This window comes from Sebastes umbrosus, chromosome 14 (genome assembly GCF_015220745.1).
Source record: "Sebastes umbrosus isolate fSebUmb1 chromosome 14, fSebUmb1.pri, whole genome shotgun sequence".
Classification (NCBI taxonomy): Eukaryota; Metazoa; Chordata; class Actinopteri; order Perciformes; family Sebastidae; genus Sebastes; species Sebastes umbrosus.
The window spans coordinates 30,388,518-30,407,370 of NC_051282.1; the positions used below are offsets into that span (position 1 = coordinate 30,388,518).

The following is an 18,853-nucleotide window of genomic DNA, read 5'->3' on the forward strand; positions in this document are numbered from 1 at the left end:
TAAACAGCCATATTAAAATGCAATCTGTTTACACTGGAGTGTACTGTTATTCTTGGATCAGCACTTCTTTATAAAGCTGGTACATAATTCAGTATTGTGCGTCATCAAATAACATAAAAGTGATGCTGTATTCACACACACACACGCATGCATACATCTGCTGCCTTCTCAGTAAAGGGGGACTCTGTGGTCCTGTTCAGACCTGGTATTAACGTCCTCAGTGATCGGATCACAAGTGGACAGCTTTAAGTACAGGTGTGGACGCACTCAAGACGCATTGAGGATCAGATCTTTCAGACCACATTCAGAGGTGGTCTGGGCCACATCTGGCCACATGCTTTTAGCAGTGTGTAGTGAATGTGTCCGCGGCCACATTAAGGGCCGCCTACTCAACTGATGTCCTGCTGGGATCCGCCAGGTCTCACTGAGCTCCTCGTGTGAATAGACAGACAGACGTGAGCGCTGGTCTGCCTCGCAGCATGGAGACGGCCTCTGTGCTCTACTGTATTCCCTTCTGTATTTTATTTAAATATATCTTATCTATAGGCTATATATCTACAGACTATCAGACATGCAAAGTGTATTATTATCATACAGTCAGAGATGTGTCGGTGTTTTTGTTCCGCTGCTTTGCACGGAGCTGACACTTTACCGCTCGCTTGCTCTCATCCCCGGCTCTCTGGAGCCTCAGTATGTGCCCCGCGGTGTCGGCGGCACAATAACCTTTTATTTTGTTGTTGAATATGTAGGATATTACTACTGACATTCATGTGATATTACGTCACAACGTCTGCTGTATCAGCCGTGTGTTTACTACGTGTTTATTTGCATATAGAGCGGGGAAAGTGAGATCGGATCACAAGTAGTCCCTCACGTGGAGACGCATTCTAACGCCAGGTGTGAACAGACGTACTTAAAGCGGTCCACTTGTGATCCGATCACTCAGGACGCATGTTAATGCCAGGTCTGAACAGGGCCTGAGGGTAGGATGACTTACAAACCATGTGAGCCACTTAATACATCATTTTGATTAAATGAATTCATAGATATTTAAATTCTAGACAAGCTACAGGATCTAATTTGCTGCTTGTGATGGATGACGACAAGTTGAATAATCTTATAGAAAAAAGCTCAACCAGAACAATTCCAGATAAACCGGCTGGTTTATGAAGCTGTTTAAGTAGATGAGATTTCCCGCTGGAGCGTGACCGCTTCCTCTCCATCGATTACCAAACGCACGTCGGAAATAGACGTCCGCGCATATGGTCATATTCGGGGAATGTGAGACGTGGCCTGCTGAGAGGTATGTGAACGTGTGTGTGTGGAGGGAGTTGAATGTACAGATTCAACAAAGTATTTTTCCATAGAGCTTCCTCCATCCCTCCCTCCCTCCATCCATCCTTCTATCAAACACAACAGTGGGATTATTATTCCCCATCTTTCTGTCTTTCTTTCATCCTCCTCCTCTGTTGTCTCGCTCTATCTCTCCTCTCATACATCAGACACACTTCTCAGCAGACAGCCCCTGCTGTTTACTTTTCATTTCTCTCTGTGAATCCTAATTGCACGCTGTGTCTTTCCCGGGGTCACTTCTAATCAGAATTATGATAAGTGCATCCGACTCTGCGGCCACCATCCGTCCGCCTCCCAAACCGCCTGAAGTGTTTTTGTGGCGGGCTCTGCTGTTGTCAGTCGGGGGTCTGCATTTAGCTGACTTTGCTTTTCTGAACATAAAACAGATTTTTGCTTTCCAGCAATGAGCAGAATTTATGTGATTTGCTTGGAGTATCTTTTGTCCCATAATCAACGTTCATACTCCCCATCTACACCAGCTCTGTCTTCATGTCTTCTCCCTCTCATCTCTGAGCCCCTTTGAGGTCACACCTGGCCCCTCAGGGCACAACTCTCCTCCCTTCCTTCATATCATCCCAGCTGTCATTTATACCTTTGACATTTCCCCTCTTCTTCTCACTGTTTCCATTCTTGCACCTCTACTACTCTTTCAACCCGGAGACTATTGCTTATTCGACACCTCAGAGCGTCACACCGAGCACTAAAAATGCGTCTCTTGACTGATGGAGCAAACAGCTCTGTAAACAGGTGTGAATGAACCCATTAGGATGCACCGGGACTGAATTCCTCAGGCCACATTTGGAGGTGGCCGAGGACACGTGTGGCCACAAATGTAGACTGACTGGGGCTTTGGTGGAAAGGTTTTTGTTTTTTTGCTTAGGAAGGTTCATATCAGAGTGAAATGACCCAGAAGTATCTGAGTAGCAGCCATGATAAGAGCTAAATGCTGAGGAAAGGTGCTTCAATGCTTCCTTTATTATCTCCTTTACACATTAGGTCAGATAATCCTTTATTATATGTTGATGTGAAGTGTTCCAGCAGCAGAAGGACCTGCAGTATCTCTCTTTCACACCGCGGGTGAAGCAGTCTGTCACTGAAGGAGATATTTAAGACCGCACGGGGGGAGCAGCGCTTGTTGTAGTCCATCTTCAGAACATCGTAGTTTCACTACGGCAGAATAACACCCGCCACCGTTGCATCAGAATTACGGAGTCTGTAGTGAAAGTGCAGTCGGATTCTCCTAACACCACGGTTATCTTTTCCTAAGTCCTCTAAAATTCTCCTTCACATCTTTCCTTGACCTCATGACGTTTTCCATCGAGGTCGAGGAGTAGTGGTTAGGAAAAGATGTAATTTTTTGACTTTTTGACCTCTTCAGCCTGGGTGTTTTGGAGAAGCCAAAAATAGCAGCAAGCCGAGAGTCGACTTGTGGCTTGTTTTGATTTTGAACGTAGGTCCTGGTTCATAGGAATGAGCTTGTGTGCATAATGAGGAGAGAAATTAAATCCAATCAGGTGGACACTCAAAGGCATTTGAGACAGTCTGATGCCAGGCGTAACAGACTCCAATCTGTCTCGACTGAATCCAGAAATATTTGATAACCTGCATCCGTGAAGTAGCACTCCTCAGCCAATCTACAGGCATTTGTTCTCTCTCTGTATATGGAGCCAAAAATATATTTGGATGCATTTCAATGCAATACAAATGTTACAGGTAAAGAAAATAATGAAAGTGAGCTGAAGAAAATATTCTGCCATGACCGATCGTACGGCTGCTGAAAGGCAACTACAATAGATGAAAATAAAAACTGCATGTTAAATAAAGAATTTGTGACTAACACGAACAGAATTATGGCAAAAGTGAATGAATGAATATACATTAACATAACCGTATAGATAGTTTCTTTCATGAAAAGCAACACTAATGCATAGGGGTGGGGAAAAAAATCGATACAGCATAGTATCGCCATATTTTGCATGGCAATATTTTATCGATACACAGACGTCAAGTATCGATCTTTTATACAAAAACTATTAACCTCTTAACAATCCGACGGACGCTATTTTCTTAGCTCTGTCTTTCAGGGGTTGTAGCGGCTCAGTCTTGAAGCTAGAGAGAAGACACTAGTATCATATGAAACTAGAAAAATAGGGCTGTCAATCAATTCAAATATTTAATCTCATGATTGTCCGTAGTTAATCACGATTAATCGCAAATTAATCTCACATTTTTAATCTGCTCAAAATGTACCTTAAAGGGAGATCAAGTTATTAATACTTTTATTAACATGGGCAAATATGCTTCTTTATGCAAATGTGTGTACAAAACAGTGACAGATATTGTCCAGAAACCCTCACAGGTTCTGTGAAAAAAATATGCTCAAATCATAACATGGCAAACTGCAGCCCAACAGGCAACAACAGCTGTCAGTGTGTCAGTGTGCTGACTTGACTATGACTTACCCCAAAACTGCATGTGATTATCATAAAGTGGGCATGTCTTTAAAGGGGAGACTCGTGGGTACCCATAGAACCCATTTACATTCACTGATCTGGAGGTCAGAGGTCAAGGGACCCCTTTGAAAATGGCCAAGCTAGTTTTTCCTCGCCAAAATTTAGCGTAAGTTTGGAGCGTTATTTATCCTCCTTCACAACAAGCTAGTATGACATGATTCATCAGGTTTTCTAGTTTCATATGATACCAGTATCTTCACTCTAGCTTTAAAACTGAGCCCGGTACACCCTAAAGATTGCAAGTTGTGTTAATGCATTAAAGAAATTAGTGGCGTTAAAACGAATTTGCGTTAACGCGTTATTATCGTGTTTGTTTGACAGCCCTATAGTCCCTTGACCTCTGACCTCAAGATATGTGAATGAATAAAACAGATGTTGACAGGCTGCATAATTTGCAGTTGAAAAAAGGTATTAAATCACAATGTATCTTATCGCAATACTAAAATCATAATAAGATTACTCTAGTGATTCCCACCTCTACTAATGCACCACTATCAAGTCCTTTCTTTTTGGTATTATTTGTTTTAAAAAGAGTCTAAAATCTAAAAACAGATCTTAAATGATTGGGTTGTATATATACTGCTATAACTGTGGTAAGTCAATAATTCATAAAACAACGTGCTCTTTTAAACTAACACGCTGCAGAAAGTCTACCGGGCTCTCTTTGTTTGCTATTTTGATCGCTACATGTAGCTCGAAGCACAATCGCTCCTGCTGTTTAAAACTCATCCAGAGGATGTGAAATATGTACAAGACCTCACAGGAGACCTTCCACACCCTGCAGCCAGATCAGATGCACACGGTGAGACACTGTTCTGTCGTATTAAAGGAGCACCTTGCATTTAAAAACTGATTGGAGAGAGAAGGATAAATTAAAGTAATGTAATAAACATAATGTCAGGTATTAAAGTGATGCGCCTTGTCGCTGCCACAGAGGAATCAAAAATACCTTCTCTCTTATCTTTCCATCAGCTGTCCACGTCTCATTACTAAATTGATTCTCCGTGTCCTTGAAGCGCGGGAGGTGTCGCTCTGTCATCTCAGACGGTTTATGTGCAAAGAGACCTAAGGGGTGAGGGGGTGGGGAGGTGTGTGTACTCAGTATATACAGAGCTATTCTATTGACTACCTCCCGCCCTCTTTCTGCCTTTTAAAGCATCACAGCGTGGCAGGCGGGATGAGGTATACGGGGGGGAGGAGCGACAAGATCAGGAGGAAAGTAGGATGAAGAGAATTAGCTTTAAAAGGAATTCATGTGACGACCCCATTCATGAGAACATGCAGTACTGAGGGACGTTAACCACTCAGTGGTGTTTTCTCTGCCTTGGAGGTTAAAGCTGAAGCACGCCGCCGCCGCCGTTGTTTTTGCTGAGCGGGGCCACAAGGTCAACGTGAGAGAAAGACGGGGGAAGAATGTACAGAAGCAGCTGAACACAAAAACACGACATACAGCAGAGAACAACCAAGAGTTTATGGCAACATTTAAAGGTCCCATATTGTAAAAAGTGACATATTCATGTCTTTTATATTATAAAGGAGGTTTAAGTTCTACATAAACACTGTGAAAGAATCAAAACGCTTAATCCACAGAGAAATACACACAGCCCGTATTCAGAAACTGAGCTTTTTAAACAAGCCGTCAGGATTTCTGTCCATTTGTGATGTCACAAAATGTAAACATTCTAAATGGGTCCCAGTTTATTTCCTGTTGCAGTGTATGTTAATGACATCAGCTGACAGGAAGTAAAACATGGACCCAAGCTGTTGCCTAGCAACGCATTTCTGTTGCAATTCCGTTGAAATGTACTAAAACGGAGCGTTTCAGACGGAGGGTGAATACAGGTATATTCAAGCAGACATTATGAGGAAAATCTTTTTTTTTTTTAAACATTAAAGTATGTAAACATGTTCTAGTAGAAACCCAAAATACAAATATGAACCTTAAAATGAGCACGATATGGGACCTTTAAATTAGGGAGTTGGAGGTAGGGATAGTCAAAATGTAATTACAGATATCTAGAATTAGAGTTGTGACTCGGGGAAATGACGTTGCAGATATCTGTAATGACGTCAGAAGGGGGGGGGGCGAAGCTATTCAAACATACTACGGCGCTGCACGGCAGCCGTACGGGTTTATAAAGTGTGTCTGGAGACAATAAATCTACAACACGCTGTCAATTTCTAACTCAACTCTCTAGTGAACATTACAGCTCTCGTTGGCCACAGATTCCTCGATGATGAGCTCTTTTTCTATTTCACGTCATTTTCTAACTATCTGATCCACAGCAGTCCCTGAACCACTCGTCTCACAGCCGGCTGCAACATAGAGACCGATGTTATGTTATTATGCGTCCAGCTCGGAGGACTAAAGGCTCGTTGTGATTAAAATGAGGTTGTATAGCTCGTCGTCTACCTCACTAGAGCCCTCGTTGGTGTTTTAACTACTCATGAGTTATTGATCCAGGAAGTTTGAATCTGTGAATATCTTTCACACTTTACCGAAGTTAGCAAAAGCTTCTGCTGACGCTGTTCAGATGCTTTGTTGGGCCGATATCCAATGAGAAGCCTTGATGAACAACGTCATGACAACAACTCTGACTAGTCATAATGAGGTTTGAGATATCTGTAACTGTTATTTAGGATAGTCAGAACTGAACTACAGATATAGTCAGAAGGTAATTATGACTAGTTAAAACGTAACTGTGGATAACTCTAATGTTAATTCTGGATAGTCAAGCTTAGCTATTAAATGTTGAAACAGCTCTCCATATGAGTTACTTCCTTCCATTCCCAGAGATAACATGACTCGTTTGCATGGCTCATTGAATAATTAACATGTTTCCCTGTTTTCATGTTCCTAAAACTGACCATAGATCATACCGAGCCATTTCACACAGCTTAAAGTTATTAGGATACTCTTGTGCAGTTCAGCCTTGTACTCTCTCTCTCTCTCTCTCTCTGTGCAGATGGCGAATGGATCTATTGATGTTGCCCCAGTGGGCTGCCACTGGATGAATTATGTAACAGCCTCGGCAGGTTATGAAGGCGACCGTGCAGGAGAAAAAGTACTCACGCCGCTGTCGTGACAACTGATAACATAACCTCCATATTTACATATACATGGCGCCATGTAAATCCTCTGTGTGTGTGTGTGTGTGTGTGTGTGTGTGTGTGTCTGTGCACGCTGCGCGGCTCGCCGTAGGTCACCGACGCGTGATGTTTAATGGGCAGCCACAGCTGACAAAGAGCTCCAGAGCAAAGAGAAACTACAATCCGTCATTCCCTGATATAACTCCATAACATGTTGCCGTGAAGACTCGGTCACTCATGAAATTTAGTTAATGAGATGTGATACCGGGCCGGTCGTCTTCATGTATCAGCGGCAGAATAACTGAGGAAGTACCGACTCATCGGAAGGTTAAAAGAAAAGATTAGTTGTTTTGTAGATTCAATATCTATCTAATTCTATCTTCTGCTGTCTAACCCTCTGAGACCCACAATAGAGCCGTTTTAGTCTCCTTTAGGGGGGTCCAGGGGGTCTTTAGGGGGAGATAGCAGGTCAACAGTAGATGTCACATAGAAGTGGAGTACATCACCTGAAAGATGGGAACCCGAAGATTAATTTGAGATGCAGCTCAGCACTGTGTGTCAAGTTGTTCTAGTCATAAATTAGAAATAAACAGGAATGAATGAATTGTATAAAATAAATAGTGAGGGTTTAGAACATGATGATAGAAGTATATGATGGTCATCCCCTTGCTCTATTATGTCTCATAAGTTGTTGCAGCAGTTTTTGGGTTGATACCATTTGTTACACAGATTTGATGCTAAATTTAACCATTTTTTACCACTCAAGAATTGATAAAAATTATCAATAATCCTTCCAAAATACCACATTAAGACACCAAGACCTTGAGGAACACCATAGAAAAAACCATGCTGTGATTTGGGATCAAACACTTTTGGCATTTGGAGATTTCTGCAAGAATTGCATTTTTCGGCAATTAGATGGTGAGCACTTTTGTTAGTTAAACTGCTCAGAAACCCCCTTATTGTCAATCTAGCTAGGAAAGCCATCCATCCTCTGAATGCTCTAGGTCTCTAGTTTGATCCATCCATCCTCTGAATGCTCTAGGTCTCTAGTTTGATCCATCCATCCTCTGAATGCTCTAGGTCTCTAGTTTGATCCATCCATCCTCTGAATGCTCTAAGTCTCTAGTTTGATCCATCCATCCTCTGAATGCTCTAGGTCTCTAGTTTGATCCATCCATCCTCTGAATGCTCTAAGTCTCTAGTTTGATCCATCCATCCTCTGAATGCTCTAGGTCTCTAGTTTGATCCATCCATCCTCTGAATGCTCTAGGTCTCTAGTTTGATCCATCCATCCTCTGAATGCTCTAGGTCTCTAGTTTGATCCATCCATTCTCTGAATGCTCTAGGTCTCTAGTTTGATCCATCCATCCTCTGAATGCTCTAGGTCTCTAGTTTGTGGCTGTAAAGTTTCATGAGGCTGTGATTATCCTAGAGGTCACCACAGGTCATTTTATAGAGAGGTCAAGTTAAAAAAAAAAAATGAAAATGAAATGTCTCCTATGGGGACTAACATCATCACACATGAATACAGTTGGGCTCATTGGATCCACAAGAGTCTCAGCTTTACAGTGATACCCAATTTATGTAATTCAAGACTGTTTAGGGACCCCAGTATGCAGACATATTCAAACAGATTATCATAAAGTGGGCATGTCTGTAAAGGGGAGACTCGTGGGTACTCATAGAACCCATTTTCATTCACATATCTAGGGGTCAGAGGTCAAGGGACACCTTGCCAGTTTTTCCTCGCTAAAATTTAGCCCAACTTTGGAGCATTATTTAGCCTCCTTCCCGACATGGTAGCATGACAAGGTTGGTATCAATGGATTCCTCAGGTTTTTCTAGTTTCATATGACATCTGTAGCTTCAGCCCTGGATCTGAACCTACTAGAGCCTCTGAAAGACAGTAAAGTCAGTCAGGTCTCAGGGGGTTAATGGAGTATTGTAGTAATGCAATTTCTATGAAAGGTTCTGGAGAAGTGGAGACTTTTACTTTCTTGGAAGCAGTATTTATATTTTTAGGATTATCACCCTTTTTGTCTATCTCAGTTTGGAATGAATCTCTTCATTCTCTCTCTGTTTCCTTCGCTGCATGTCTCACCCACTACCTCATTTACTCTTCAAAGGGAGAGCAGAGCATCTGTCTATTACGAGGAGCCCAGGGCGCTCTGCAGAGTTGTGTTAAGTAATAACAACCAGTGACGTCAAAGGCTCTCCGTCTGAGCTGGAAAGAGGGAGGAGGGCGAGGGGTGGGGAGGGGGGGGGGTGGTGGGGTGAAAGAAGGGATAAAAGGAGAGGGGAGGAGAGCAGGCAGACATGGAAGCAGCAGTGTGTGAAAAACCCCTCCTCTACTCGTGTGCCCTTCTTCTGTTTATGTGTCATCGCTGCTCAACATAAACTGTGCAGCGCTTAATTCACTAATCACAATCCTTCAACACGTGTGTGATTCCTTTCCTTCTTCTCTCGTTATGGAACTGATTTTTCTTTTCCCTGGCAACTTACTGCTTTTTTTTTTTTTTTCCACTACTGGTTCAGAGAAAAGCGGAAGAGGTCTATTATGCGCCGTCACACAGCATGATTCTGTTTATGGTCCTATCAGAGGAGCCTATATGTTTATCTCATAGGCTAGCGGCGGAGGAGGAGGACAGCCTCGGCTCATCCTCTGTTGTCAGGGTGAGATCAAGTTTGTTTTTATTACAGGGAGGTCTTGTGACAAATGCATCATGTTTTTTTTTCTATGGTAATCTTCTGGGATAATAAATATAAATGGATTAGCAAATGAAAAGCTCTGTTTACTAAACTCCCAGAGAAAGCCTGTGTTGTATTCCCTCAGTGTAAACAAAACCCTCATGAGTCACATTCTCATTAAAAACGCTGAAAAAGAGCAACGACATTTACTCATCTAAGTTAAGTCTCCCTCTATATACCACATTCACAGTCCTGGAATCAAAAGCACAGACTCCGACTGAAGACGGATTAGAGATCTCAGGGTGTTACGCTCCTTCATAAGCACAAGTGACAGAGTGGAGGATATGTTAGAGGATTACACCCCTAAGACAATATAGCAGTCTTAACATGCCTCATTATGGCTGCTGACCTTGCCCCCTGTCAGGTGACAGCTGTTTGTTACAACTGCAAACACCAGGAGCAGGCGTGCACACGCAATTTACACACGCTACTGAAAAAAGCCCAGGAAGCAACGCATGGTATGTCAACTACCATAAAAGGAGCAGCTACCGGAGAATGTCGATACAGATTCTGGTCCACGAGACATTAGATGGCGCTGAGCTGTTTACAGTAAACAACCCAGAAGGCCTTGCCAGGACTGGGGAAGTCACGGTGTCGCTGGCAGCCGATACACTATCCCACTCTAAGCTAGATTGTGAATCTGAATCCAGTGACGAACCGTATAATCTCTCCTCTGTTCTGCCCCCCCCTCGGCCTGATCTATCGTCTGTCTCATGTAGGCCTATTAGATCCCCCACAGCACTTTCCATGGGAGCCCTTTCACACACATTTACAGCTCACATGACTCCGCTTGGCAAACCTACAGTAAGTGCTTGAGGAATGTGTAAAAGTCCACTCTGTCAGCAGGCCTGCACGGACCAACAGCCTTCCTTTTTCCATTACAGGCACAGCTGCCGTGATGACAAAAGAGATATGAATAGAAGAGAACAGGAAAGGTTTAAAGCAGGGGTCGGCGGAGCTCTCGGAAAATATAGACACTACCGATACCTACGTCTCGTTTCATTGATACAACACCAGATAAACTACGTCACACCCACACAGGATGTCTATGGTTACGTACAGGCTACCGCCGTTCGTCGCTGAACTTTTTACTTTTCATTTCGACGCCCATATTAACAGGTTAGAGCCGCCACACAGACCGGGTGAGCAGCGTGGCTGCAGACGCTCGTACGTGTGGCGTCCACACAGACTGCCCTCAACAGATTGTTTTCACCGTCTATTTCGGCTGAGAACTGCGCACATCACTCGGGAAAAATTAGGCGACAAGCGGCGACTCTCTAGATGAGCCGCCCGCAGTCGAGCCCCACTGCTCACGGTCCATTGAATATCAATTCATATTTGATCAGCGCTGCCTATAGTTTGAGTTAAGTATAAATTGATGAAATATTGTATAAAAATGTTGTGTAAGAGTATTATAAAGAATAAATTACATATGTAATAAAACTGTATTTCATTCATATTATATATATATATATATATATATAGTACCATCATTAGTATTACTATTATTATTATTGTTGTATTAGCCTATACTACACCTATATGTTACTATTATTATTATATCTTATCTCATTATATATTCTCATATAATTTCTTACATCTTCTTGTATTTTCATATTATACAGCTATACTACTATTACACACTACTGTATCATACACTATAATATACACTATATTCAGTATACTCTTGCACTATTTGCACTACCATTAGCACACTGTCACTTCACTGCTGAACCTACGCTATCTTATTTTGATTTTATTTTGATTTCAAAATACTGCTGCTGGTTTACAAAGCACTAAACGGTTTAGGACCTTTCTGATCTTCTGCTATGTTCTGAACCATCCAAACCTCTCAGGTCATCTGGATCAGGTCTGCTTAGTGTCCCCAGAGTCACAACTAAACATGCCGAAGCAGCGTTCACTTTTTATGCACCAAATATTTAGAACAAGCTCCCAGAAACCTGCAGGACTCCAACTCTGAGTTCTTTTAAATCAAAGCTTCAAACTTTCCTGTTTGCTGCTGCCTTTTATTAAACCAGATAATGATCTTATATACTGCACTAGAGCTTTTACTCTTCTGTGTTATACTCTATTTTAGCTTCTATCCTAGCTTTTATCTTTAGCTTGTTTTTATTTTCTAATCTTCAATGTTTTTATAACTGCTTTAATTATGTCTTAATGTTCTTTTGCACTTTGTAGCAATGTTCCTGAATGTTTATGTAAAGCACTTTGAATTGCCCTGTTGGTGAAATGTGCTCTACAGATAAAGCTGCCTTGCCTTTATTCTATTCTTTTTGTTATCTCATTTTAAGGTGTATTGGTGTTGGGATGTGTTGTTTAAGCTACTGGATGCCTACATTTCCTTCGAGATCAATAAAGTATCTATCTACCTATCTATCATATACAGGTGCAGTTATATTTCTATACATATATGGGATTAAGTGAATATATAATATAGATGAATATTAGAGAATAGTTTGTATATATCCAGGTGGAGTCATACGTTATATAAACACAGGAGACGTTTGTTTCCATATAGGGACTAAATGAGTATTCTACAGGATGAGCATCACTTTACATTAAAGTTACACTGACATTGTGGAGCAGTGACTTCACATCATGAACACACACATGCTGCTGCTGGTGCGCTTTAAATTTGGCAACAACGTGCGTTGAGCCCGAGCGATGACGTGCACAGCCTACATCAGCACCTTAGATACGGCTTCACCATTCACCGTGGGGCTCCTGCCCCGTTTTACACCAATCAGAGAGGCTGTTTTCTTCAGAGCATTCAGCACCACCCACACTGCTGCTGCTGCTGCTGCTGCTATAGGGAATCTCCTCTCAGGCTGTACAACATTCAATCACAACCTCCTGCAGTTTATATGAATAACATATTATAAATAAAAGGATCATATAAATGAGATTATAACATTAATAGCACTAATTGTGTCTGATAATGAGGATTAGAGCAGCTTCCTCCATAATAAAAACATCATTCACACTATAAAAGCATTTTTGTTTCATAACACAGGATATCTTTTTATATAACACCGTTTGTGCATGTTTAATAATGACTTTCTGCTGTCAGCAGCAGCACACAGACCTGTTAGGTTATCTCTGACGCAAGCGCTCATCACACTCCCATTCCACAGAATCAGATGTCACAAGATTGATGTGTAGTGTCAGCCAATCAGCGCGCAGCTGGGAGGCGGGGATTCTCGCTTTTGGACCAATCACAGCAGCTCTGGATTGTTTTGACCTCTGAAACCGCATCACCGCCTACCTCGTGCCCATGGCGGAGGAAAGCTATAAATACAGGCAGCGCTGCATCAGGAGGAGACGAAGTAGCACAAACTCCCGGAGAGAGAGAGGCTGAGAGGCGGGAGCTACTCTCTGCAACAACACAACACATTAACAAGCCTGCTGCTGACAGAGGAGGAGGAAAATAATAACCTTAAAGAACAGAAACCGAAGCCAATCCTCGAAACATGTACTGGAATACTGTTTTTGTAATATATTCTATGTGAAGAAAGTCTTTTTTTTTCTATTTGCACTAACTAACTAACTAACTAACTAACTAACTAACTAACGGTACTTCACAACTACTGAGAATCTGTATTTTTTACAAAGAAAAGTAAGTATTTTTAATCTGACTTCTTCATGTTACTTGTGATGTTTATTATTGCTTTTTGCTGTGGAACTGAGTGTCCAAATACTCACTGAGATGATCTGCTGCGTCAGTCCACCAAGTTAGGGAGGGGTGTGTGTGTGTGTGTGCGTGTGCGTGTGCGTGTACGTGCGTGGGTGTGTGAGAAAGTGTGTGTGTGCACGCGAAAAAGAGGTAAAAAAGAAATGACAATAATATCCCCTCAAAGACTTTAAATGTATCGAATTTAGAATCTAGATTTCGAATGTCTCCATAGAATGTCTCCATATGGAAACGTTATTGTATCTACTCATGTCAGTCCAGGCTGCTACAATGTTGCACATTCTGTGAAATATGCAACAATGTTTCCTCTCAGCTGAACTCAGACTGCTGAGATGAATAGAGACCTGTAGCCATTTCACAACCGTGAGGATCTCCTCCAGGCTACTGTTTTCTTTAGAGGGGAGGCGTTAAATGGACCAGTTCTAGATCCCTGAGCTGTGCTGAGCTGTGAGGGGGTTTATTTCCTCTATCGGATGAATACACGGAACTTTTGAGGTATTTCAAGAGCCTCTAGTATCCTTCAGTCGCAGCACAGCCTATTTCTTCTTGCAGTTATCTTGTGACATTTACATTTCATGTTGCAACCTTCAAGTATTTCGTCTTTTCTGTGTCAAATTGCCAAACATATGGGTGTAGCCATAGTGCGTACAGATTGTGTTTTTTTTGTATGTAGGGAAGTGCTCCGACTGCGCACAAACTAGTCCCAACCGAAATCCTTTCTAACTTCTGCTCCAGTATTGACAATAAGACAGTTTTCCTCCGTTAAGTTTGATCAGATGCAACATTAGTTTCCTCTGTCTGCTGCCTGTATGGAGGAGGCTAGATCCACTATCCTGTTATGTAACAGGATTCCCGAGTATTAGTGCGAGGTTACCCACTTTTTGACATTTACATAAACACTCACTAGGCCTATGTAGGTTATATATGCCCCAGATGGAACAGGACATATACAGCTTGATCTCAGATCAGTGGGCTTCTGTGTTGATTATTTCTGCAATCGCTGCACATTTTCCTCCCATGTGACTGTGAAATTCAGCTTTGGTCGACTGCTGTGTGACATTCAACTTGTGATATTTGAGCAGTCAAAACAGCAACATGCACTCCAGACAGACGGTTAATTATTAAAAGGACATGCACACATCTCCTTTCTACAGTCTGCACTAGTGGCCACAAAGGGCTGAACTGATGTGTCATGTATGACATTTAAAATATCTTAAAGGTGAATTTATTCATTTTGAAATGAATGATTAATAAGTATATTTTTCTCCTCTACCAATTGTTGCAGGAAAACATCATCACACCCTGTGGAAGGACATCACTTCACTACAAAACCAGCACTTTTGCTTTTTTGCGTTTTTATCCAAACACTGGTTGCTTTCGCCATCCTGCCTGGAGAGCATCTGCGTTGCCAACCACGGATAAACAAAGCAGACCCGGTGGACGCACTCAAGGTCAGACACACCTAATCTTCACGCACCTGGTAAACGTCGGCAGTTAGCTATGCAGCTTGAAATCCAAGTAGCTCTCAACTTCATCATCTCGTACCTGTACAACAAGCTGCCGAGGCGGCGGGTTAACATTTTCGGCGAGGAGCTGGAGAGGCAGCTGAAGCAGAAGTACGATGGACACTGGTACCCGGAAAAGCCATACAAGGGCTCAGGATTCAGGTGCATCCACGTTGGGGAGAAGGTGGACCCGGTGGTGGAGAAGGCAGCCAAAGAGAGCGGGCTGGACATCGAGGATGTCCGCAACAACCTGCCCCAGGACCTCAGCGTGTGGATTGACCCCTTCGAGGTGTCCTATCAGATCGGGGAGAAGGGGCCCGTCAAAGTGTTGTACGTCGACGACAGCAACGAAAGCGGAGCTAGCACCGGGGGGCTCGATCTGGACAAGGAGATCAAGAACAGTTTCAACCCCGACGCGCAGGTCTTCATGCCCATCAACGAGCCCGTGAGCGGAGCCTCCCCGGGCTCCACCTCGCCCTCTCCTCCTTTCGGCCACTCGGCGGCAGTCAGCCCCACCTTCATGCCCCGCTCCACGCAGCCTTTAACCTTCACGACAGCCACCTTCGCCGCCACCAAGTTTGGCTCCACTAAGATGAAGAGCAGCGGACGCAACAACAACAACAACGGCGGTGGCGGCGGCGGTGGCGGCACCAGCACTGGGAACAAGGTGGCGCGTACCTCTCCCACCAACCTGGGCCTGAATGTGAACAGTCTCCTGAAACAGAAAGCCATCTCCACCTCCATGCACTCTCTGTACGGGTTGGGCCTCGGGGTGCAGCAGCAGCAGCACCAGAAGCCCTCGGCCCTGTCCCCCAACGCCAAGGAGTTTGTGTTCCCCAGCCTTCAGGGCCAGGGCAGCCAGAGCGCTCTCTTCCCCGGGGACAGCTCGCTCAGCCTCAGCCCGCTGCAGTACAGCAATGCCTTCGACGTGTTTGCGGCCTACGGTGGCCTTAACGACAAGTCCCTTATGGATGGCTTGAATTTCAGCTTGAACAACATGCAGTATTCTAACCAGCAATTCCAGCCAGTTATGGCCAACTAGTACACGTAAAAAGGTACTACTTAAGCTACTACTCCACACAGAAACGACCAGAGATAATGTGATAGGGGGGAAACAAACACAAATGCACATTTTTGAAGAAACAAAAATAAAAAAAAAAGTGTAAACAAGAACAGAATGTCATGGATAAAAGGAAAAAAAGTGACTTGTCAGCTGTAAGATCTACGTCACGAGTCTAAGAGCATGAGCCCGAGGGTGAATTACTACGTTGCCCCCTTGAGTTATACCTTTAGTACAAGATGTCCAAGCTTGGTTACCTAAACTTCAACATGCATCATTGTTATTTTCTTTTGCCAACCAAGCACAAAATATTTTTTTTATGTGACTGTTTTAAAATATATAAAAAAAGACAAAAAAAAAACACACCACCACAAGTCATGGCCTCTTTCAGTATTTAAACATAACTGGACACCGCCAATTTTTTTTTTTTTCAAGAAATTGGCATAAATAAGTGGGATTTCCTGGTCTTTTTTCTAATTGTATAATTTAATTTAGTACAGAGTTTGTAAAATATCAGAGTATCTATTGTTTCTACGACATGGTATTGCATTTATATCTTTTTACTACTCCAGTGATCTGTGATGGCTGCAGCAACTTTATGTTTTCTTTTTTTATTGAAATTATAAAAATGAATCCATCTTTAAAAAAGAAAAAAAAAAAAAAAAACATTGACTATTCTAAAGATTGTGTACAGAATATTCCGTAGTGGTGGGATTTAAGAATATTTGCTTTTTTTTGAAAAACATAAGAGTTGTATTTTCTGTTAAGAGTTTAAAAGATTTTTGCTATATTATGGACAAAATGTAATCGTATATTAATTTTGTACCTACATTGTGCAATACTTGATAAAAAAACAAACGGTATATAACAAAGTATTTGGAGTCAGTGTCTTACATGTTAAGAGGGACTGATAGTTTATTAAGTTTGTATTAAAAAGCTTGAAAATAATTACGCTTCTTCAGTTTTGTCATTTTGTGGTTGAGCTGGTTGACGCCGGTTTTAAAGGAGGTTAGTATACAACATGTCGGGGCAGATCCAGTATTCTGTCCTGAGGTCACAACAATCAGGTTTTTCTTAAATACGCCCAACTGTTTGGTACTATGGCATGTCTTCAACAAACCGTTTTGACGGTTAACTCATAAATGAGTCAAAATGATGCTACATTAGATGATTTATACCTCGATACATTTCATATCCTCTGCAGTACACACATTTGTTCACACCATGCAGGCTGCGTTGGCCAACAGTTGCCCTTGGGCCAAGTGTCATCACACATATGGATACCGGGAGTGTGATCGTGTCGAGCCTGATAACCTCCTGAACTAAAGCAAGGCCTCATATGCGTGACGAGGCTGTTGGCTAACTAATCTCAGAGGCATAAACTACACAGCAGACGAGCAGAAACCTCGTACTATAGAAGGTGGAATGCAGATCTGATAACTGTACGTATGAGATGCCATCATGTTCGGTGGGGCAAGTGGGAGGAAACCAAATAGTTTTTACTAACTTTCTCTGCATCATAAGTCCCTCAGACTGTGTAGGTGACACGTTAGGAAGACAACAAAACATCTGCTAAAATGCTTTTATGCATTCTGATGGTGCCTTCAAATGGAGTCGTGTTTGAACGCCTCGTGTCGTGTTCACGACCTCAGAAGTGGAACGTTTCTGAAAGCTCCGAGTTGTGACGTGTTTGTTGACGATGTCAGAGACGGCGGAGGACATGGAAGTTAATCTTTTGGCTCATAATAAGTCAGTATATTGTAATTTTAGTCGTATATTGTAATAATCTGTCTGATATGTCATCTTTCTCCTCTCTTATGTCTTTGTATTTCCTGCGTTATGTTACCCGCCTGCTAGCTTGCTAAATTGTTAGCCTCTGTGGCTTCTATAGATGCTGACAGTACCGTTAATATCGCCGTTGCTTAGCAGCGGTGTTCGCCAAGCATATCGTGTACACGACTTCCCATGTTGTAAAGTTTCATTTGAAGGCATCATGAATCCCTCCCGGCTGCAGGATAGGCTACTATTCCTCTGCACTCTCACCTCCTTATAGATCCAAAAGTCACCTTCCAGGGTGTCAGCAGAGTCACTTATTAACTTTAATAATAAAACAAAATGCATCATGCAATGCTGGAAAACAGCACTAAAAAGACTGAAGCTGGTCAGTTACATTTCACCCAGTGTCCTCGAGGATGTGGCCTGTTAATGGGTAACTTGGCAGCACTTTTTATGCAATGAGATCCAAGCATGTACATCCAAAGAGAGGATTGTGATACAGTGGGGCTGGAAGTACGACGTCTAGACTGAAATCAGATTATCAGATATTAACCTTTACAAAATTGCTTATCCAGATGTGGTTTTCCAAAACGTAAACATATCAAATTAGATTTTTTTTTTGCTGCTTACATTGTTTGGGGGGTTGAGCATCCAGGTCAAATTGTTAATGCTGAAGGTAAATGGTAGCTTAATCAACGCATGATTGGGCTTTGCCCTGTTTAAGTTGATGCTGTTGCTTGTGATGAGAGGTTGTTGGACTGTATCACGCCAACGCTGGCTGACTCAAAATCATCCTGAACCCTGCCGGCATATCACGGTTCCTCTGGGGGCCAGCTCATCATCGCTTGTCAGCCTGCGTGTCCCCTGATACACTTGGGGCTTGATAGGCTGTGTAAAGTTCAGCCTGTGTGTGTGTATGTGTGTGTGTGTGTGTGTGTGTGTGTGTAGGGGGCTGTGGGTGTATCTCAGTTGCTGATACTGTGCAGACTCGGGTGGGAGTGTGTTTGCTTATCTTGGGTCTGTGACACTGTGTTTGTGTACATGTATGATGCCAGCGGGTGTGGAACAGGTCGTTCCGATGGATAATTATTAC

General features: G+C 42.6%; 1 protein-coding gene and 1 long non-coding RNA gene across 2 annotated transcripts; one reads left to right on the forward strand and one right to left on the reverse strand.

Moving 5' to 3' along the window:
• Window positions 1-12,270: 12,270 nt before the first annotated feature.
• LOC119502465 lies at window positions 12,271-13,537 on the reverse strand. Its single transcript, XR_005210083.1, has 3 exons — window positions 13,431-13,537; window positions 12,814-13,016; window positions 12,271-12,581 (listed from the first exon to the last, which is right to left on the reverse strand). It is a non-coding gene; the product is annotated as an uncharacterized LOC119502465 (long non-coding RNA).
• Window positions 13,041-16,932, forward strand: LOC119502462 (protein Tob1-like). Its single transcript, XM_037793471.1, has 2 exons — window positions 13,041-13,344; window positions 14,705-16,932. The coding sequence occupies exon 2, from the start codon at window positions 14,920-14,922 to the stop codon at window positions 15,964-15,966; it is 1,047 nt and encodes a 348-aa protein (XP_037649399.1). The 5' UTR covers window positions 13,041-13,344; window positions 14,705-14,919; the 3' UTR covers window positions 15,967-16,932.
• Window positions 16,933-18,853: the final 1,921 nt, after the last annotated feature.